At 39.6% G+C, this 22,213-nt stretch overlaps 2 protein-coding genes across 2 annotated transcripts; both read left to right on the plus strand.

The window, feature by feature from the left end:
* The first annotated feature begins 4,076 nt into the window (after positions 1-4,076).
* Positions 4,077-5,882, plus strand: CALHM4 (calcium homeostasis modulator family member 4). Its single transcript, XM_010222311.2, has 2 exons — positions 4,077-4,670; positions 5,483-5,882. Exons 1-2 carry the CDS (start codon positions 4,113-4,115, stop codon positions 5,870-5,872), a joined length of 948 nt encoding a protein of 315 aa, XP_010220613.1. The 5' UTR covers positions 4,077-4,112; the 3' UTR covers positions 5,873-5,882.
* A 2,190-nt stretch (positions 5,883-8,072) lies between these two features.
* Positions 8,073-19,179, plus strand: RWDD1 (RWD domain containing 1). Its single transcript, XM_088522750.1, has 7 exons — positions 8,073-8,203; positions 9,079-9,144; positions 11,280-11,410; positions 13,628-13,771; positions 14,756-14,888; positions 16,264-16,326; positions 18,622-19,179. Exons 1-7 carry the CDS (start codon positions 8,131-8,133, stop codon positions 18,732-18,734), a joined length of 723 nt encoding a protein of 240 aa, XP_088378876.1. The 5' UTR covers positions 8,073-8,130; the 3' UTR covers positions 18,735-19,179.
* The last annotated feature ends 3,034 nt before the right edge of the window (positions 19,180-22,213 follow it).

A 22,213-nucleotide genomic window follows, 5' to 3' on the forward strand; every position in this document is an offset into this window, starting at 1 on the left:
CAGAAAAGGCGTAGAGGTTGGCACAGAATTTTCCGTCTTTCAGACTTTGATGCATATTTCTCAGAGTAAATCTAAGGCAATTTGAAGTGTGAGGAGGCTCTCATTGCCCTGCTCCTTCCTTTCTGCCATGCCTGTCACGATCTTAGCCTTCAGCCCCAGGAACTGTTGGCCTGGTATACTGAGCATCAGACTGGAGCAGTTCTTCTCCTTCCCATAGAAGATAAGGACAAGCAAAATATCTTTTTAGTTAAAAAGTGTGGGGGAAAAAAAAAGTGCACCAGCAGCATCCTTCCAATGGGAGATGGGCTACTAAGGGAATGCTGAAACTTGTACAGCTAAGGATACAATTGCTTCAGTATCCTGCTTTCTAAGGATTCTCCCAAACATGAATATTCCAGAGCCCAGAGGCCACTAGTGTACTTAGTGCCAAATACATTAAAAGGTATTTGAGCTAAAATAAGAATACAGCATTTGCCACAAAAAGGCATGTGTCCAAACCAGTAAAATACTGGACTTGTGTTTTTTCTCTGTCTCCAGCCCAATAGATCTTGAGTTAAATATTTTTGGAATAGAAAATGAAATTATTTTGAACTGTAAGAACCTAAGTGATAAGAGTTTTAAGCTACTCATGAAGAAAAGCTCCTTGAACATGGGTCTCCCACATCCCAAATGACTGCTTTAAGTTATTAGTGTTCAATGCGGCTGCCTTTTTCGTGATGCTTCAAAATAAAGCTGTGCTGTTGCTATCAAGAGAGTATTTTTGGATTGGGTGCCTACTTTCTGCTGCAATTCACTGAAAACCCCAAAAACCTTATATAAATCCTTCCTATAAATCACACCTGAATTTTGAAGTAAAAGATGTAAGGTAAAAACATTGTCAAGTTCCCTTTTTTTTTCCTTAAAATTAAGCTTGTTGATGACATTCTCATCACTGTTCATCCTGATTTAGAGGGTAGGAATTGCTCCTCTAACCCAGCCAAGAAAACCAAGAGAATGACTTGAAAGCCTGAAGCCGGCCCGCGACCAAGAAGGCGGCAGGACACGGACACTGCTCCTCGTGAGCTCCCACAGGAAATCTCTTGTGCGGTTATTTCCCAGCACACCCAGTGTTACAAGGCAGGCTTGGCATCCACCAAAATATACCTGAAAATGCAGCTAGAGGAGACATGGCACCTCTGCCTCCTGAAGGTAAACTTAGTGGTGAAAGTGCTTGTGCAGGGCATGAGAACCCACGATTCAGTCTCCACTAAATTTTACCCGGAGTAATCTTTAGATGAAAAGTAGAGGGATATTCCTCGCTTCTCCTCTTCCCTTTTCTGTCCTTTTCACTAGACACTAAAATCCTAGCCATTTTCTGATCCAATATAAATCGAATTTCTCTTTGAGCAGGGAACTAAGCGTAGCTGGTAGAACTAAGGCAGGAGAGCTTGAGAATAAAGATTCTCCCCATCAGAGTCACACCACATGTCTAGTAAAAGTGAGGCAAGAGATGAGTGAGAGAATTTTCACTAGATCAGACAGAGAAGGGAATTAAAACCAATCTCTCCCTTCTGCCATACCTGCTTAAAAAGCAAACAAGAAAACAAAAACTGTGTATTTGGGTAAGGGAGGATAGGAAAGAATAATAAGACTTCCTTGTTTTAAAAGAAGATGGCAAACCTTTCTGAGGAAGAGTTTCTGGAGGTGAATCCAAGTTGTGGGAGCCCTACAACTGAGTAAAATGACTAGAGAAAACATGGCTAACATTTGACTGCTTAGATTATGGTATTTTGGATTGCATTTCATCCTAACTCTTCCCAGGCATCATACAAAGAGACTAGATATGTACTCAAGACACTGCATTCCTCTGCAAAGGCAAGGATTTAGAAGTATTTAAAAATCTGATGTATCACCCAAGTTCTTAACTGGATTCAACCCTGTGATTCATTCCATAATGGGATGAGGCAGCAGGATTATTTACAGAACAGCCTGAAAGCAATGCCAAAAGAGTGACAATGCATCAGTGCAAAGTTGTTGTATTGATTGCATAAATTGCCTCATTCAACAGCCTGAGAGCAGCTATCAATATTTCAGTGTTGTATTTCTTTTCAGTTTTGCATTTAATGTGCTTCTTGAGTAAACAGTGATGTTTGGGAAAGCCTGCCTTCCCCATAAAAAATAAAACGTGGGTGCCCAAAGAGAGCTCAGCAGCAATCAACTGGAGATTTTAAAGTGAGCTGAGCGGTAATGGAAGACTCGTATAAAACACATTCTGAAAACACATCCATAATCGCCAGATGCATTTGATTTACTTAATTAGAAGAAGATACATTTTGTCAAAATGTAGTGCCGCTAATACATTTAAAAAGTTATGGATGATCCTGTGTTACTGAAAGAAAATAAAGCTTCAAATTGGCACCACGCAGGACAGCACTGGGATTTTGTTTTGTGGCCTGCTCTGCTCATGCAAACAAAAAATTTCAGAAAAAAAACAGTGGCAAAGTGCTACTACATACTTCAGCACATTTGGACATCACTTCCAGTTTTGCATAATGCCATCACTTAGTTTTGACGGCCTCTCTCATGGATTGTGACTGAGAAGAAGACAAGCAAGTGTCCTCCCTAAACCAGGCACTGAAGGAGCAATCCTGCCTAGTAAATAGACAAGGCATGTAAAACATGTCATGCATGTGTACGAAAGCTGTGACAGTGTCATGCTATGCAAGGGGATACTATGGATGATAAAATTACTTTGTGTTACCATCGTAAGTTCTTATAAGCAGTCCTTTTTACATAGCAAGAGGCTGTACAATGAGACACCCCTATGCCATATAACCGAATACATGCATGCCGTACAGATGGCTGAGAATGCAAAGATAATTTTCCTTACAGCCTTTCTGTTATTTTGGAGGTTGCTTTTTTGTTTTTAATGTTCTGGGTAAAAAAAATATTATATTACAGTCAGTTAGATTTCTCATAATAAACATACAAGTATTTGCATATTTAGCAACATGCCTAATGGGTGAGTGATTTACAGAAGTACTGAAGAGCATGACCTTATACAGTGTGTCTAGAGAAAATCATTTGCTGTGAAATGTTTTAAATTGACGTCTGTTAATGGCTGAGAGCTCAGATCATACATTTCAATAATCAGAAAACAGTTCTGATTTTTTTTTAATTTAGGCATTTCCATCTATCCACAGAATGGAACTGATGATACACAGAAAATCTTAAAAAGCTAATATCATGACTATGTTTAAAGCTGGCTTGACACTATACAAAGTGAATGGCAGGGTATAAGCTATACAAATAATCAGAAATAGCCTAAAGCAACATTTAACACTATCAGGAAAGCAAACACTTTTGTTTCTTGTTACCAGTAAATCTCTGAGATCCTATTCACCTTGCTTTGTCACCTCAGGATCCATCAGGCAACCACAGCTCAGATTCCAGCATTTAATACACAAATTGCCTCAGAATGAGAACTGACATTAAATGTGAATAGAATAAGGATTCCAAATCCTGTGCAGTTGATAAGAGTCTTTTTCATTTTTATGGTGAGGCATTTTAAAATAGCCCTGGTGATATATATTTTTTAATTGTCAGTCTGCTTGCAAAGCTTTGTTTGGTTATCTTTTTTTTTTTTAACAGAGAATAGTAGAAATGTGGAGGTTCTTTTGATTTGCATTTGCTTTATTTTACAATCTTTCCCCTAGTCCCACAGACTGATTCTGCTAATTACCATTGATTAGAAAACAGCTGGCCAATTAACCCTAATAGGGAGCTAACAGCTTAACAATACTTCATGTCCTACAAAAGGTAGTCAGGTGGCATTGCTAGTTTCAGGCAATTAGCAAGGGGCTGGCAAAACTCATAATTGCCTAAAAGCTAAATGTTCCTGATCCACTGAGATAATTTATTAAAACAGATGATTGATTATAAGTATCTATAAGTATACAATGCTCTAACTATTATGGAGTAGGGAGTTATTTAGAGGAGCAAGGGTGTTATCGTTTTAGGGATTTTTAATTTTATTGGTCTCTGTTTGCAAACTTTTCTGTCATTAATTGATGCTAAATTGAAACTAAAAGCTAGCATTGACTTGAAGCAAAAGCAAGTGGTGAAGATCTAGGATGGCTTACTTTCCAAAGTGGCTAACTTTTCTAAAAGGCAAAGAGGTCATTATTGCTAATGCCATAATTGCAATATTGACAATTGGTGGGCAGCAGCTTTTCTCTTTTTTTACTTTTAGCTGCCCCTGCCATGTTGGGCAGAATCTTATCTATGGGCTGGCTTTCCTAGGAGTTCCTGCACTGATTCTAATGATTGTTGGTTTTGCTCTTAATAACCAGACTTGGAGGCTTGTTACAGGCAAAAGATCTCCTCTTCAGCACGAGGGGACACGCAACCGCTTACTGCAGTGCAAGCTGACCTGCTTTGTCTTGTGTAGCATCACTGGGAGAGCACTGGTTGCTCCAGTAACGTGGCTAGCAGTCACCCTGATAAATGGCTCATTTTATGTGTGTGCTATGAGTGAATATGTCTCAGTGTATTATTTTGGAGGTAATACTAACACTACTGCTAGTGAACAGAGAAAGATACTTGCTGCATTTCCCTGCAGTCAGTTAGTTCCTCCAGAGCTGAGCAGGGCGAGAGATGAAGTGATTCTCCTCCTCCGATACCAGTCACAAGTGAGTAGCTTATGTTATTTCTGTTATGAAGCAGTTGCCTGAGAATTAAAAAAAAAATAGAATTAATTCAGTACACAAGCATTAATAAAAACCAGGATGTGTATATTCTGCTTTGAGTGGAGCTTTAGCAAGTTATTACATGTAGCTTTTCCTATTTTGCTGGAGGAAGTGCTCTTCCTAGCACAGTATCTTGAACTAGCAGTAAGCCAAATGGGTGTCATTCAAGAATGGTACGTGTATGTGTGTAGTTTCTTGATTCAAGAAAAAGAAATGTAACAAAGGGCCCAGATTTTGAGGACTTCACACTAGCTAAACCAAAATTTTGCTCTGTAGGATGCTACTCACTTTTAAAAGCTTATTTAGTGGGTAAATCTTAGGGGGAGTATTAAGCAAATACTTTAAAGAGAAATGGGTATAAAACAGGCCATAAATTAATTTGGGCTAGAAATCAGATGGCTTCTCTGATGCAGATTTTCAGCAATAATTTTGGAAGCCAAATTCTGAACAAATTAATAAGACAGAACTTCTTTAACCTTCAACGAGATATGCTGGCCTCCTTATACAGCTACCAACAGCAGGCAGTAACTGGTTCTGATGGCAATAGACCCCTATCAGGCTTGCGTTTGTTAACCTCTTTACTCAAGAAAAAACAAGTAAAGGCTTTCATATGGATTTTCTTTAGGCTCACAAGTTGTCACAGCAGATATTTACAGCTGTAATAAATGTACTGTGATACAAGGAAGTACAGCAAGAAGATTTAATAGTAAAGTGTTGTATTTATTTATTGTTTTGCCTTTTTTTTTCTTTTGAAGGTGGCAGGCTGGCTTCTGATTGCTGTGGTAGCCATCACTGTTTTCCTGTCTTACTGCCTAGCAAGCTGTTTCTCCCCACTCAGCTTCCTACATTTCAGATACTGGACCAACTATGTCCACAACGAGCAGGATCTCTTTGACGAAGCGATGGACCAGCACTCCAGGCTCTACGCCATGCAGCATGTGAGGAAGTTCTTTGGCTTTGCCCCAGGGAGTGAAAACATCGAGGAAATCCGTATCCCATCCCTCCGAGAGTGGCAAGCCATTTCAGGACTGGCCTTCCTGAAACTAGTGGATGAGGAGCATTATGACTACAGCCTCCTCCATGACTGGGCCCTCAAGGACTCTGTAGATGGAAAATACCTGAAGACTGATGAGACCAGAACTTGATTCCATGATCCGCCAAGCCCCCAACCAACACCTTGCAGAAAGGATAAATTTGTGTGCTTCCATACTGGCCCTGAGCTGCTCTGGAACTTTTTGATGCTTTATTACACTGATAATTAAAATTAATGAACTGAATCTTGATTGTGTGGTGCTTTAGTATCTTTAAAGTCTCCTTTCCTGATTGTGTCTGAGTCCTGTGGGAGGTAATGGTCTTGTATCTAAATTGGGGTGGACTGCACCTCTGGAAAGCAGAGGGCTGCAGACTTCCATTTCTGCAAAAAGGATAAGTATGTGCCTCATGTCTGGGAGAGAAGGTTATTCCCCAAACGCTTTATTTTTTCCCTTCCTCTCATTAAAAAATATTTAAAAATTAATGTCTAAATCTTGAGTCACCCCCTAAATGTGGTGAATAATTAAACGCTATGTGTCTGATCCAGTTTGTACACACTAAAAACAGATGCCCAATTTTGTCTTAGTGACCCCTGGTGGAAAAGTCTCATTTCCACAGCTTCTGCAACTCTGTTGTATTGTACAAATAAAATAGCTTGAGCTAATCATGAGCTCTGTGTGTGGATACAGCGGTATAGGGAGAAACAGAGAGGGAAGCTGCTGCAACATAGCTCAAGTCTGGATATAGTGATGAGAACTCTCAATTTGATAAGCAGATAAAATCCCCAGTGAGATGCACAGGACAGGGTGGGGAGGCAGAACGTAACGGCTGTACGAGCTTCACAGGTGGAAACATACATCTAAGTATTTTCCAGCAGAAAGCAATAACAAGATCATTCTCCTGTTCTTTATATATTGGAGAAAAAAAAAAGTCAGCTTCCACTTGTCCATGTGTTTGTCTACTCTACAAATAGCAAATCGAGAAACAATCTTACTGTGTGCAGTGATGTTTGGTTTGCCTGTGAAGTCTCAGAATTAAAATTTATTCACAGCTGCTGTGCCATAAACATTCTGCAATTAAAAATTATGAAATTACTGAAAAAAGTTTGGATGGAATTTGGGGAGGGGGAATTGTTTGTTTTTACATTAACTCAGTGCAATCTTACAGCACCATATTCCCTCCATGCTAATTTTCTATTGCATGCTTTTAACTCTAAGCAGGGGGAGTGTACAAGAGAGCTTAACACTTTTTGTATTGCCTCTCTGCACATAGAGCATAGCCTGCAAATCCATATTCTAGATTATAGCATGCTACTGGTAGTTAAAAAGGACACCAGAGTCTTCAGGTGTGGGAGAAAAATATTTAGCACATGCTACTACAGAAAGCAGAGGGGCATTAAAATGTAGGTCTTGTAGATTATAGTTGACCTTGCTTAGAAAAGATCTAAACAAGCACTTTTTAAACTCAACATAGGTATATGCTAAATAGCTGGAATAGTACCTGGTACATCATAAAGCAAGTAGTTGCAAATCCCCAAGTGTGTTTTGTCTGAATTCTAAACTTTCCAATAAGCAGAGCTGTGCCTTCTATGTGAGTTCATTAGGAATTTCTGCGTCAGCTAACACAACTATAATTTTACTATAAAATCTTTGTGCCATAAAAAAAAAAAAACAGAACAATATGCATAATCTGAGAAACAGTGATTAACCTGTGTATCTGAAAGCCTTTATTTATAAAGCCTGTCTTGACGATACACGTGATAAAAAACTAGCTGCTGTCTTTACTTTGTATGGGATTTTTTCCACCTTCCACCCCCTCCTGTTTTTACAATCCCACTGCATAATAACACAGCATTAGTAGTTAGTGGGAAACCTTCAAACTCCTTTTATTTGCTGCCAAACTATGACTTTTAAATAAAACCTCATGTTTTCCAATTACTTTCCATAACTCCTGTCTTCCCTGTTTTTTTTTCCTTTTTAATGATTGATACGAAAAAAAAAAAATGAACCTAAACGGAGTAGAAGTGCTGGCTTTATGTATCAGTTGTGACACAAGCCTGGCACACAGACGGCCCTCCCGTCAGGCTGCCTTTTTTAGGCACGCTACTAAGTACAGCTATAGAAGTACAGGTGACTTGGTCCCCAAGCCACGTCACGGAGCGGTACGAAGGAAAGCAGCTTTCAAAGTAGCTTGTGATTACAGAAAGAAACAGGGAGGCCGGCGCCGAGGGGCCCAGCGGCGGCCCCAGCCCGAGGGCAACGCTCAGCTCCGGCCGCCGCCGCCATGACGGGACGCGCCGCCGCCGAGGGCGCATGCGCGGGGGCGCTGCGCGGTGCGCGCGGCCCGTGGCCGTTGGCGGCGGCGCGCGGCCATGACCGACTACAGCGAGGAGCAGCGCAACGAGCTGGAGGCCCTCGAGTCCATCTACCCGGACTCGTTCACGGGTGAGCCCCGCCGCGCTCCGCTCCGCCCTGCGGGCCTGGCCCGGTCCGGCCCGCGGCGGGCAGCGCTGGGCTCCGCGTATCGGGCAGGCCCGCGGCCGAGCCGCTTCCTCGGCTGCTCCTGCCTCCCTTCCGTTAAATTCCTTTCCGTTTCCCCCCTTCTTTTTCCACGGTTTCTCCGCCGAGGAGACTTTGTGCCTTCCCTCCGCTTGTCCCTGCCTGCGGTTTTCTATAGCGTGATGGGAACGGGGATCCCGCGAGACTCCCTGTGCTCGAGGCAGGGATACTCTGTGGAGAAACTCGGGAAAAGTCTTCTTTAAACGGGAGTTCTGGCTTTGGTTTGTGTGTCTGCCAGCCTTCTCCTAATTGCAAAGTGGGGGATGTTTTAGGGTACTTAAAAGATGCAGTTTTCTCTGTAAGTGTATGATGAGTATCCACCTTGCTCCAAGACAGGCCTCTGGTGAGCAAAGGCAAGCTTTCCTTCCCACCTGTAGTACCTTACATTGCAAAAACCTGTATGTGAACCATATGTTTGCTCTACAGATAACCCAGCATTTGCCTAGATGCCATCAAGCTCTCAGGGATATTTGCCATGCTAGCAAACCCACAGTGATTTAGGGTGCTCAACGTCCTAGGAATTTTACAGTGAGGAAAATATCTTGTGCTTTCCATACCTGCCCGCCTAGTGCCTACTCTGCACTGTATCCCACCGTCTCTTACTCAGTAGTAACCTCTTCCTGCAGGCTTTACCCACAGGGTTTTCTGTCACCTAGCATTCTGTCAGGATTCTTCAGTTTTATATGAAAGGTATATGAATAGATCACTGATGGCTAAGGATGCTGAGTCACTGATTCCCTTTTTTTTTCTTTTCCTAACAGTATTGTCAGAAAAGCCTACAACTTTCACAATCACTGTCACATCTGAAGCAGGGGAAAATGATGAAAGTAAGTTGACCGTGGTTTAACTTTCAAAATTTTAATCACTATTTTGAACTATATCTGTGCGCTATTTTCTGAAGTATGCCTCCACCTGAAATATCTTGTATTTATTGTATTTATTCTGCTGTAGGAAATCCCTATACTGATTTGTAATCCTTATGCTGTCTTGAAGCACTGGATAAGTTTCTTCCTTTTGTTTATAGAGATGTAGATCTGGGGCACAGTGTTCTTCAGATAACAAGGAGTGGTGTTAGAAACCTGCCCAAAACGTTCAAACTGCCTCCAGAACTATTGGTCCCTGTTTCATCCTTGTCCTTTCCAAGTTGATCTGTAGTTGTTGCCATAAGCTGTTGATTTTATTAGAGATGTGGATAAGTTTCTGAAAACTAGAACAACTGTTTAGAGCTATTAAGCTATGCTAATCAGTGTGTTGTGATTGATTCACTATAGTAGTTTCTTACAATGAAGTTTAAAAACATAGTGTTTCCCTAGGGAGATACATATAGAAAAGGGAATAGGTGTTATATTGTAAAAGATGGTGTTACTCTCTTTATTATCAAGTGATATATGTGTTCAACATATCTTTTGCTTACAAACTGGCTGACTGTAATTTACTCTGTCCCTATAATGTTCCTGTTGGGGGCCATCAGCACCCAGTGCTATATGTTTAGAAAAGCTCTATGGTACCCTGAAATACTTCTGGTAGTCTGGTGTGTTCAAATATGCTTTAGCTCTTAAGACAGAAGACAAGTGTGTTCAGAGTTTTAATCCTTTACACAAGCGAGCTCAGCTGGTAGCTGAACTCCTTATGTGTCTTCCTGCTGAACCTTGTAGTTCACTGTGCTCTTATGTGTGCTTGTAACTAGGATAGTCTCAGCTGGGATAGAGATGAATAGCTATGTACCTAGTTTCTGCATAAGCCTAATTCTGTAACCAAGAATTATCCGAGTCTCTAATTAAGCCCTTTGAGAGGCGTGATTCAGCAGGCATTCCCAAGAAAATAATCACACTGATGGTCTGTGTTCATTTTGCAAAAGTGTTGTTGCAAATACCTGAGCTCTGCTCTGTGGGGTTGTGTTCTGTTTTGCTGCTTCTGATTTCTGATATGCTCAATCTCAAATTCTTTACAGTACAGTTTCAAAAAGAATAGTTGTCAACAACCTGTAGTATCTTACAGCCATGTCATCAGGTGATCTTCTAGCAGTTTCATGTACTGCAGCCATATGAGGGAGTTGAATCATGTATCGCGCTTGGACAAATCAGTAGCTCCTAAGGAACAGTTCCTGAATGAAGAACTACGGGTCCAAAGTTCCTCTCTAAGCATTTGGTGTCTTTGTACCTGTTTAAAATAATAATATGGGCTTGTTTTAAGCAAGCATCACTCTAGGTAATTTTGGGAGCTGCTGTTCTGAATTACTGATAAAAGGAAGAAACTGCTACTGTCTCTTTCGGTTTTAAAAGAACAAGCCTTGCTCAGAATTGATGTCTGCTTTGAGTAGACTGCTGGACAGCCCACGCTGTAAGTCCTGAGCTGAAGGAGGTCTTCTCATTGGTATCCTAGGCAGGACGCATGAGGAGATGAAATATGATTCTTTTTGATGTTTCTTCCTTGTTGTCCTAGCATTGGGTGGCTTCACGTTGAGTGTGTTCTTCTTAGGCAGTTCTCACTGGATACAGGGTACTTATCGTATGCTGTATGTGAAGTCCAGGTACCTGACAGGGTGGTTGATACTCCAGCCAGATGCCCATAGTTTAAAGCATTAATATGCTGAAGTTTTTCCTAGATCTGTTTCATAGGACTCTGCTTTCTTTCCAGCTTTAAGTGGGGTGGGGGATGCAAAGAGATTGTTGTTCAAGGACCCACCACACCACATAGTTTACCAGATTTTCTAAAGTCCTTTCAGAGATGAATAGGTAGTAAAGTTTTCCCTTAAAAAAGTATCTTAACTTTTCACTACTGTTTTATCATGTTTAAATCAGTTCATGTAGTATTAACCTTTGTGTAAGATGTCTGTTGCTTTAAGACATTATTTAGTTCTATATTAAAATCTTTGATTTGTTATTAGGCTGATGATGCACTAGAAAAAAATAGTTAAAATTATGAAGTTTTCTTAAGAATATCTGTTTTTTTTGTCCTATAGCTGTTCAGACTACTCTTAAATTTACATATAGAGAAAAATATCCTGATGAAACTCCACTTTACGAAATAGTCTCCCAGGAGAATCTTGAAGATAATGATGTCACGGATATAATAAAACTACTAGAACAACAGGTAAGGAAAATAAAGTATTTCAGTTCTTCCTGATATCATTTCATTGTTCAGGATTTATCCCTGTAGTCTGTTATTTTCTGAGATAATGTCCTATTGATTTGAAATCTATTCCTTACTGGAGGGACTCATTTTGATTTTTGAGCTTGCTAAGTGACAGTCAAAATTCAGATCTGCTTTTGGAATTGTTATGTCCAGGTACTTCTGGACATCATTTGGTCCAACCTCTCCGCTCAACCAGGGTCAGCTAGAGCAGGTTGCCTGGGACCACATTCAGCAGGATTTTGAACATCTCTAGGGGTGGAGGATACATATCGTCTCCGGGCAACTTACACCAGTGATAAACCACCATCATAGTAAATGAGAGTTTTCTAGTGTTTCATTGCCTTTCACCTTGTCACTGAGCATCATTGTGAAGAGTCTGGCCCCAGACCCTGTTTATATCCTTCCTTCAGATACCTACACACATTGATCAGATCTCCCTTAAGTCTTCACTTCTCCAGGCTCCTATACTCATCTTTGCTGTCCTTTTGTGGACTAGATCCATTAAGTCCATGTCTTTTTTGCTCTTGGGAGGCCCAGCACTAGATACCCATCTTCCCTGTAGCAGAGGAGAAGGGTCACCTCTCCGTCAACCTGCTAGCGATGTTATGCCTGGTGCAGTACCATTGGTCTTTTTCCTTTCTCCCTTCCCCTCCTTTCCCCTCCCTTTTTTCTGCAAGAGCACACTGCTGACTCATGGTCAATGAGTTGTCCACCAAGACTTCATCTGCAAAGCTGCTCTCCAGCTGGTCAACCCACAATCTGTACTGGTGCCTGGGGTTATTCATCTCCAGGTACAGGACTTTGCAGTCCCCTTTGTTGAACTGCATGAAGTTCCTCTCTGCCCCATCTCTGCAGCCTAACAAGGTCTTTCTGAACAGCAGTACAACCTTCTGGTATACCAGCCACTCCTTACAGTTTTGTATTATCAGCAGCCTTGCCGAGAATGCATTCAGTCTGATCATCCAGGGCACTAATGAAGAGGTTAGACCTCTTCAACACAGTGGTATCAACCAGTGGGGCACACCAGCAGCAGCTGGGCACCAGCTGCACTTCATGCCACTGATAACAACCATGGAAGCCCAACAATTCAGCCAATTTTGAGTCCATCTTTCTGAACAGGTATCTAACTTGTATTTCATGAGCTTCTCTGATGATGTTATGAGAGCCTTGTTGGCTAAACAGCATTCGCTGCTCTCCCTTCATCCACCAAAACAGTCTTCTCTTCATAGAAGTTTATCAGTTGCTTAAGGATGATTTCCCCATTTTAAATATAGAATAATTGCTCCTAGTCACCTTCCTGTCTTTCACGTGCCTGGAAATAGTATCCTGGATTAGCTGCTCCATCACCATCCTAGAGATCAAAGTAAGGCTGAATGGCCTGTAGTTTCTTGTGTCTTTCTCCTTGAAGATAGGAGTGGCATTTATTTTCTTCCAGCTTCCCTGTAGAAACATGCATTAATGAGATACAATAGAGATAAGTCAGGGTGCACAGATACAGGGATGAAAGGGAAGAGCTCTGGGGCATCCCCTCTTTTGCAGTTCTAGCTTAACACGAATTTATTCAGTTGTGTTACAGTATTTGTGAAAATCTGGACTAGTGATTGTGCATTGTGAAGAAATATGTAGGAAACGCCTATTTGGATGCAGGAATTCTTTAGAAGTCATCCCTGCCTCAAAATTGGCACATCCTGGTCTACAGATATGTTTCTGGTTTTCAATTTACAATGTTTTCTGTAACCTTCCTTCCAACAACTGCTTTTTTGCCTCTTTTCCATTGGAAACCATCCCACTTCAAAGGGACATGAATTTGGGATTAAGGAGTAAGCTATTCAAAAGAAGGGAGGCTCTGAGTTTCTGCCGTCTCTAAGATCTATGATATTCAGTTCTTGGAGTTGTGATCCTACTGTAGACTTTGTTTTATCCATGGAAAAAACCTTCTTATAGTCCAGAAGATGCTGATATCTGAACACAGAGATCATTGTTAGTGCTTTGCTGCCCACCCATTTCGGGCTCATTTTGACTTAGATTTGACAGTGGACTTTTGAAACTGGAGCAGAATGCCTCAGTTGTGTTATTTACATTGGCACGACATCATGCTTTCCAAATAGATGCATGCATTCAGTTACTGAAGGCTGGACACTGCTTCTGTTTGAGTCTTCTTTCTTTATGTTGCAGGCAGAAGAGAATTTGGGAATGGTAATGATCTTCACTCTAGTCTCAGCAGTACAGGAGAAATTAAATGAAACAGTGGATCAAATGAAAACACGAAGAGAAGAGGAAAAGAAACAGAAAGAACTAGAAGCAGAAGAAGAAGAAAAAGTATGTAAAATACTGTTTTCAACTAAAAAATTCCTACTTTTTGCTGCACAAGTTTGATGCAGTAGCAGCTCTGAGCTGCACTGAGAGAGGAAAAACAATCTCAAAGTTAATATAATTAGAAGCTGAGAACTTGAAGATTCTCTACTGAACTTTAGTGATTTTTTTTAAAACTTTCTAGAGCAATCGCTTCAGAGCCTAACTGCATATTCACAATCACTTCTAGCATTATTTTGAAAACTAGGGTCAGGGATATTCCAGTAAAAGTGGAGTTGCTGTAGTCAGTCCATCGTTTGAAGTGCCAAGAGGGTTTGGGGAGCAGAAAGGGATAGAATATGCAGTGCAAGAGCTATTTTTGGTCTGAGGAAGCCTCTCTCCCTTGTTGACTAACTGGACAGGGTGGAAGGAGGTCCCACTGCTTGTCCATCCTCTACAGTCTCAGGACCTGATGTTTTCCCTGCTCGCCGCGATGGTTTTCTATCCATGGGGTTGTGCTGTAGTAAATAGAACAACTGAGTCTTTATTTTTCCTCAAAAATAGCAAGGGATTGGTGGGACTTGCAAGGTTCACGTTTCTGAAAATGGCAGAGAAGTGGAATAAAACCCAACCTAACCAAGCCTTACTTTTCTCTGCCAACAAGACAGAAATATTGAAGTACTTTAATAGAAAGTGTTTCGATTCAGATTGTGTGTATGAGTTGCTAAGAAGTGCTGCCTATCTATGGATAACCTGTATTAGTGATATGTTAGCACTGGAGGTCCAAAAGTACTAATCAGGACTTTTTAAATAATAATTTCCACCTAGGCCCCATGATAAAAAAAAAAAAAGTTATAAACTTTTCATATGCTCTCTTGTGGTGAGGAATAATTTATGAGAGTAATTTAGAGCAAGCAGTGCTTTCACAGCGTTGTGATTTCATGAATAGAATGTCATCTTGTTGCTTTGCCTGTTGATTGTGTTTTTCACATTGATTTTTGTTCTTTTTAGCAACGATTTCATGGCACTCCTGTTACAATAGAGAATTTCCTAAATTGGAAAGCAAAATTTGATGCAGAACTTCTAGAAATAAAAAGGAAAAAAATGAAAGAAGAAGAACAAGCTGGCAAAAATAAATTAAGTGGTAAGACTTAGAACTTTTGCTGAAGTTTTGCAGTGCTATCACACTATAATGACTTTCACACTTAAAGATGGTAATAGTAAGTAAATTTTAATGGGCTATCAAATTGTTGTCCTTGAGTCTCGTACTGAAGCCTGTAGTGCTGATATTTGGCTAAGTATAAAGCAGTTATATTCAAGATTTCTGCTGAAATCACTGAAGTTCCCAAAAGCTTCTTTACCAATTTGTGGCACTGTGAACCACTTTGACCTGCTGCTGCTACTATTGTCCTCTAAAAAGTATTTGGGAATTGTTAACCAACAAAAACAGTCTACAGCAGACTTTGGCCTTTATTGCTATGACAGTATTGCACTAGATCCTACCGTGAATTCAAATTATTCTAGTGCCTATTGAAGCTTGGAGTGTTGCTGGATCAAAGTAACACAGACTCTCTGCTCAGTTTGGTGAGTTTATGATCAATCTAGTGAGAAGAGTAGCCTCCACTCCCTGCTTTTGGAGAAGAGCGGTCATTGCTATGGTTTAAGGAAGGCAATGCTCTGTGAATCTGAGTTTGTTCAGAAGAAAGTAAACTTTCAAACTAGAGGGCAAAATATGGGGAAATTTCTTTTGAGAACCTGCTTATAAGAAAAAAGTCTTGGGCAGTATCCCCAGGGCTCCCTGCTGTTTGGCATATGGCTCTCTGGTGACCTTGGATTCTTTTTTTTTTTTTTTTTTTTTTTTAACTCCAACTACTTGAAGAAACCAAACTTCACAGCGATAAAACATGATCATGTATCTCATCTTTTTCCCAATAGTTTTTGAAACCTGTGGCCAATTTTGATCAAATTTGACGGAGAGATAGAAGTTTCTTAAAGGCAGCAAGTTGTCAGTAGTTTCATTAAAGAGCTATACAGGATAAAGGAGACGTTTGGTACTGCTCTAAAGGAAATACAGGCATCTACAAAGATAGGATAGTAGAAATCAGGCTTCCTCTAGCTTTTATGTTCTTGTTAACGTGCTGCAAATATTTATCAGCCTAGTTCATAGAATGACTCATTTTTACAAAACTAAAAATGGGCTTAATTTTGGGTGGTTTTATGCAATCCCAGTAAAAGTAAAAAATGTTGTACAAGGTTTCCTGTGCATACCAGCCATTCTTGTTTGCAGGAGCTTGCCTTAGTGATACAGATGCTTACTATTACTTTTTTGAAGGATGGATAATTTATTTGGAAGAAGTTGTGAGCATTTCCTCCCCACCTTCCAATTAGGAAACCTCCACTTCATCTTTTGCAGTGTTTTTTTGCACAGATGTAGGATCCTGTGACCTTGTGGCCTTATGTTGGCATATTAGTTATCTCAAAAACCTGCTTGCTAATATTTTTCAATTTGCAATTTCTAGGAAAACAGCTATTTGAAATGGATCACAATCTTGACACATCTGACATCCAGTTCTTGGAAGAAGGTAAATATGTGTTTGTAACGCAGTTTTTACTCTCCCTTCTTCAAAATACCCACGTGAAAATGGCTGTTCATTGAATTTTTAGCTTATTCAAGGGAGGAACAGACCTCTGTATTTTGGTTGTACGCACGCATCTTTCATATGACTTTCATGTCGTTTAATGTGTTAACTTTAATCTTGTTATTAATATATTAACTTTAACTCCATTGCTATCAGTGATAAGAGTCCTGATTGTTTACAGGTTTGCTTTCTAGCATAAATGTAACCGATTGCTGCAATTATTATTTTTGGCAACTGAAATAACATCATATCCCTTATCTTTTAGATGGAAATGGTTTTTAAAAAGGCTCCTTCAAAAGCAGAGCAAAAAAACTTTCTCAGTGGCCAGAAGATGTCGCTATTGTCATGCGCAAATCAATTGGCAATAAGCCCTGAAGTTTTTTACCCTTGCTTAATTTTCATATTTTCCAAAGAAAATGTGAAAGAACATACAAAGCTTTAGCTTATTTCTAAGACTTTCAGCCTGAATAGAAATCTAAAGTCTCTTCTTCTGGAAATATTAGTGCTTGTCTTCAATAGTTGTCTGCCCATCCACTTTGCTTATGAAGAAAATACTTTCTAAAGAATAATTCTGTCTGCTTGGTATTCCTTAGCTTCCTCATGAATGCATCTATATACATAAATCTTTGTATTCAGAGCTTTTAGGTAAAAGTTGCTTTAAGAATATATTAATACTTATTTTTGCATGCAAAATTAGTAACATTGAGGTGTGTATGGGAAAATTGCTTCCTAAGAACTGAATGATACAAACTGAATAAATGCAAGAGGTTAAAAAATGAAATTGGAGATTTAAGCAAAATTGGAGAGACTTAGACTGAGCAGTAGTACAGGAGAAAGAGAGAAAATCCTAGCATACATGTAATGTTGTTCTCTTTGGAGCTAGCCAGATGTTCTTGAGTATAGTAGTTAGAGCCTTGAACAGTGAACAGTGTTGTTAATGGCTTCTTTAATTATTATTTCATGATTACGATCTAAATATTTCTATCAATTGTTAGACTATATAATGGTATTTGATATTTAAACAAAAATTAAGCTGTTTAGAAAGCCGGAGAGAGGTGTACACACACATGCACACCAATTTATATAAATGGTGCATAATATATATGCATATAATGCATATAATATGCAATGTATATAAATGGTGCCTGGGGACTGACCTTCTGGAGAGCAGCTCTGCAGAGAAAGACCTGGGTGTCATGGTGGAAAACAAGTTGACCATGAGGCAGCAGTGTGCCCTCGTAGCCAAGAAGGCCAATGGGATCCTGGGGTGCATTAAGAAGAGCATCTCCAGCAGGTCGAGGGAGGTGATCCTGCCCCTCTACTCAGCCCTGGTGAGGCCGCATCTGGAATATTGTGTCCAGTTCTGGGCTCCACACTACAAGAGGGATGTGGAGCTGCTGGAGAGAGTCCAGTGCAGGGCCACAAGGATGATCAGGGGCCTGGAACATCTGCCCTATGAGGAGAGGCTGAGGGAGCTGGGCCTGTTCAGCCTGGAGAAGAGAAGGCTGAGAGGGGATCTGACCAGTGTCTATAAGTACCTCAAGGGAGGGAGTGAAGAGGATGGTGCTGGCCTCTTTTCAGTGGTGGCCACCAACAGAACTAGAGGTAATGGCCACAAACTGAAGCACCAAAAGTTCCACAGGAGCTTAAGGAAATTTTTTTTAACGGTGAGGGTGACAGAGCACTGGAACAGGCTGCCCAGAGAGGTTGTGGAGTCTCCTTCTCTGGAGATCTTCAAAACCCGCTTGGACACAGTCCTGTGCCACGTGCTCTAGGTGACCCTGCGTGTGCAGGGGGGTTGGACTAGATGACCTCTAGAGGTACCTTCCAACCTTGAGCATTCTATGATAACTTTTTTAATAAACCATAAAAGTTTCTGTGATTGTGGTGGTTATAACTATTCTGAGCTCTCACTTAGAAAACAGGTAGGAGAAAGGATTTCTGTTTCTGGGTTTTATTAATGTTAACTTTCATTTTTCTATGGACTTTGAGGTCACACGTCACAATTCTCTTCACTGGGATTTTTGAGGCAAAAGCTTCACTTTAGCTGTAAGAAGATAAAATGTATTTTTTCTTTCTCCATACCCATTAGGCATATAAAAAGCTAAGTAATTTCACAGATATGTGTATTGAAAACTGAATATAGGACACCGTTGTGGTTTTTGTTATCGTTGTTGTTGTTCAGGTACTTTGTTCTCCTGCTTGTATGGAAAATAAATTATTTTTTTTTCCTTGCAGCTGGAAACAGTGTGGAGGTTGATGAATCTTTATTCCAAGAAATGGATGATTTAGAGTTGGAAGATGAAGAGGATGACCCTGACTACAACCCTGTTAATTTAGATAGTGATTAGACTTTTTTTGAACTGGATGTGTCATTGGTATGGACATACGTAAAGAAGAGAGGCAGGCAGCAAAGCCACAGCATCTGTGGTTGTACCTTGAGTGCATTGGATTTCTTTCTTTTCTTTTTTTTCAAAGGAAAAATATTTTAAATGCAGGAGAATGGTCTTCTGATGACTTTCATCATAAATAAATTGACTCTAATATTTCAAATGAAAAAATCGAAGTATGTTGATCTGTCTGAAAATACACACTTCTATTTCCTCTTTATTTTTTCCTTCCCTCTTCAGTAACCGTCCTTTGAAGAAACATGACAACAGGAAGATGTAAAGATATTAGAACAAGCACTAAACACCTGCACTTGAAGACTGAGCAGCTATTCTGCTACCTACTTCCTTCCACCTAGGATATATATGGGCAGTTTCAGTGAATAAAAGGGATCACAACATATGCAATTATTTTTCTTTTTTTTTCAGTGTAGAATTCTATAATGCTTCAAGAAAAGGTCAGTTTTGAGCCCCAACCTGTCAAATTCATGAACAGCTGTGAACAGGCAGCAATAGTCATCTTTTAATAAGGTGACAGCCTTGTTAAATTAGATGGGATCCATTTGCTTATTATTAGAGTAAAATCTCTGCCATGATAAGGATAATAGTTTCAAAACCACTAATTCAATTTTGTAGGGAAAAAAAAGTCCGAATGAGACGAAGTCCTTTTTACAAGTTTGGTTGATTGAGGTAGAAAGAATTTGTTTGTTTTTCTTCATTGGAACTTGTGCATCAATTTTGATGCATTTACTTGCAATTTTGACAAATTTACTTTTGGCTTTAATAAGACTTTGCCTGAGAATAGACTATGTGAACATGCTGAATGGTGTGTATAATTTGTATTATTTGCTAGTGAAAGTGAAAATCCAGAATATCATATCAGGTTTAATACATGGAGGGGAATAAGTGTAAAGGGAGTGGTTTTAGAGGAATGTTGTTGGCAGCTTGTGAAAGCCTTCATGTGACATAAAGTAAAGGTGCAAATCAACTTGTTACTGGTAACCCTTGTGATAACCATTCTGCAGAGTTGCCTATGAAGCTGATAGTTTGCTGTTAGACTCTTCCTATCCTTAACACCTCCAAAAAAACCCATGCCCTGCAAGAAGCGCATTGGTGATTACGCGGGCTGTGTTTGGGAGCACAGTGGTACATCAGCTAGGAGGATGATAACACAGATGAAGAGTTCCAAAAACACTTCTCCAAGTAGAGAGCCAGCAGGCACATCTGTGATAGAAAAAGCCGTGCGCCTAATTTTAAAATGCTTTAGTGTGATTGCCTTAAGTGCTTAGGATTGAGCCTGTGTAAACAGGTTTGCACTAAAGCTTGCAGGGAAAACAGGTTTATGAACTTTAGCACTGGGAATTTCCATATTGAAGACGATGACTTTCATCCCAGAAATAATGATTTATAACATTTTTTTTCTGCTCATATGACTCTGGAAATTGTACACTTAGAATGATCACATTTAATATATTTCAATAGCCTTTTCTTTTGTATTAAAGAGGAATAAATATAAATTTCTAATGGATAAAGTAAGTCTTAAAGTAGCCTGTAAACAGTTTTACAAAACAGTCATGTCCCTTTGTTCCTGACTTCCTCTATTTGATCTTTTTAATTTTAGCTACTAAGAACTTTAGACAAGAATTGAGATTTTAACGATAATGTATGTTTACAGAGCAATAAGCAGAATCTCTGCTCCAGCAGAGCTACGATGTATGCTTAAAAGCTTGTGAGCTAATGTAAGATGAATCCTGACTTTTCCAAAAAAATACTGATTGAAAGTTGATTTGAAAGTTTCAGGGTGCCTCTATCCAGCTTCTTCTGTAGTTGCTAATACACTTTGAAATGGTATTTAGCCCCAAATAGTATTTTTAATTTGAGAAGTCTTAGTTTGGTTGCACAAAATAATTTCTAAGGTTGTTTAGCATTGTCAACCATGTATGTTTTAAGTCTGCCATTTTTCATGAAAGCAATGAATTAGTTCTCTTTAAATATGCATTGAAAACAAGATCATTGTGTAATTGCAAAAAAAAAAAAAAAAAAAAAGGTAATCTGAAAGTAATTTGAAAGTGTCACTTAAGAGAAAAAATTCTCCAAGTAGGAAAAAAAATGATCCTTGTCTCACCAAGGATATTTCTACGTTAGTGTTTTTTTTTCTTTTGTCAGATTAATATATTGATTTTTTTTAATGAAGAGGGTGTGTAACTTGAAAAGCTAAAACAATGTCAGAGGAGTTGAAATATGAAAATGTTTTTTTTTTTTTTCCACTGTTAAGAAATTTTTACATCTAGTATTTCAAAGTGGAGGAAATAATAAGAGTTGGAGAGACAAAATGCTTTAAAAGTTCATCTAAGCCTTTAAAACAAGGTTCAATTACTTGGTCTGAACTTCTGAATGACTCTATGAGTTTTAGACTTTTTCGGTTTTATTAATGATTTCCTGCTGTGGAATAAAGAATAACTTGACTGAGAGCAAACTTGACTCCATTTACCCGGTTCGGTCTGTTGAAGTGGATGAAGAAAGGAGCTTATTCTATTTGGTGGATGAAGTTTAGGTGAGATATTTTAAATTTATTTAGGCACTTTGGATTAGACTGTAGACATAACTTGTATAGAATTTTTGTAGTTCAAAATCACAACGCTGACAACCTTGTTTTTGTACCCTTTTTAAATTTGCAAGCCTCAAGCTTAAAATGCAATGTGTTTAGGGAGATTATTACGAGTTGCCTCACTACCCTATGACCAGAGCTGCTTTAGTCACGACCATGCTGAGTGTTTTGCATAGGTGGTGCCCAAGTTCTGCTAGAATCCAAAGGATGGTGCCCACCAGAGCAGGGCGCTGTGGGAATGCGATCTCAGGACACACTGATGTGCCACAAAATGCAATTATGCATTTTGCATAATTGCTGGTGAAGTGCCCTCTCTTTTAACAGGTCAGTGCCTAGAGAGTTTTGTCCAAGAACTGGGAGCTTAAAGTAGAATTCCTTTGGAAAATTCAACTTCAAAGTTTCTCCTAAGAGACTTTGAACCAGTAGACTGCAGCGTGTCCTAGGGATCTCTACTTCAAACTGTGTTGTTGCTGAAATAAATATAAAGTTTGGACTGTGCCAGGATCCAAGGTGCTGAGATACTAGATCTTAAAGGAAAGAACTGCCATATAACTGCCCTGAGGGCCTTCCCTTGCAGGATCTGAGATGCTCAAGTATCTTCTCAATCAGTGTTTTACAACTGGGTTCTGATTAGGAGAGGCAGGAAAGCGCTTTTCATGTATAATTCCATGAAGTAGTCACATTTACAGCCTTGAACTTGATGTTACTTTCTGTGCTGAATGCTAGTAAAATCTCTTGTAGCTGATAGTGTATTTCCTGAGGTCCACGTTGTGATGTACAGTATGTATGTATGCAATTTTTATTATTTTATTGTGGTTGTATTGAGGTTTTATTG

Source organism: Tinamus guttatus, unplaced genomic scaffold (assembly GCF_059628265.1).
Source record: "Tinamus guttatus ecotype Peru unplaced genomic scaffold, ASM5962826v1 Tinamus_guttatus_pri_ptg000010l, whole genome shotgun sequence".
NCBI classification, from domain to species: domain Eukaryota; kingdom Metazoa; phylum Chordata; class Aves; order Tinamiformes; family Tinamidae; genus Tinamus; species Tinamus guttatus.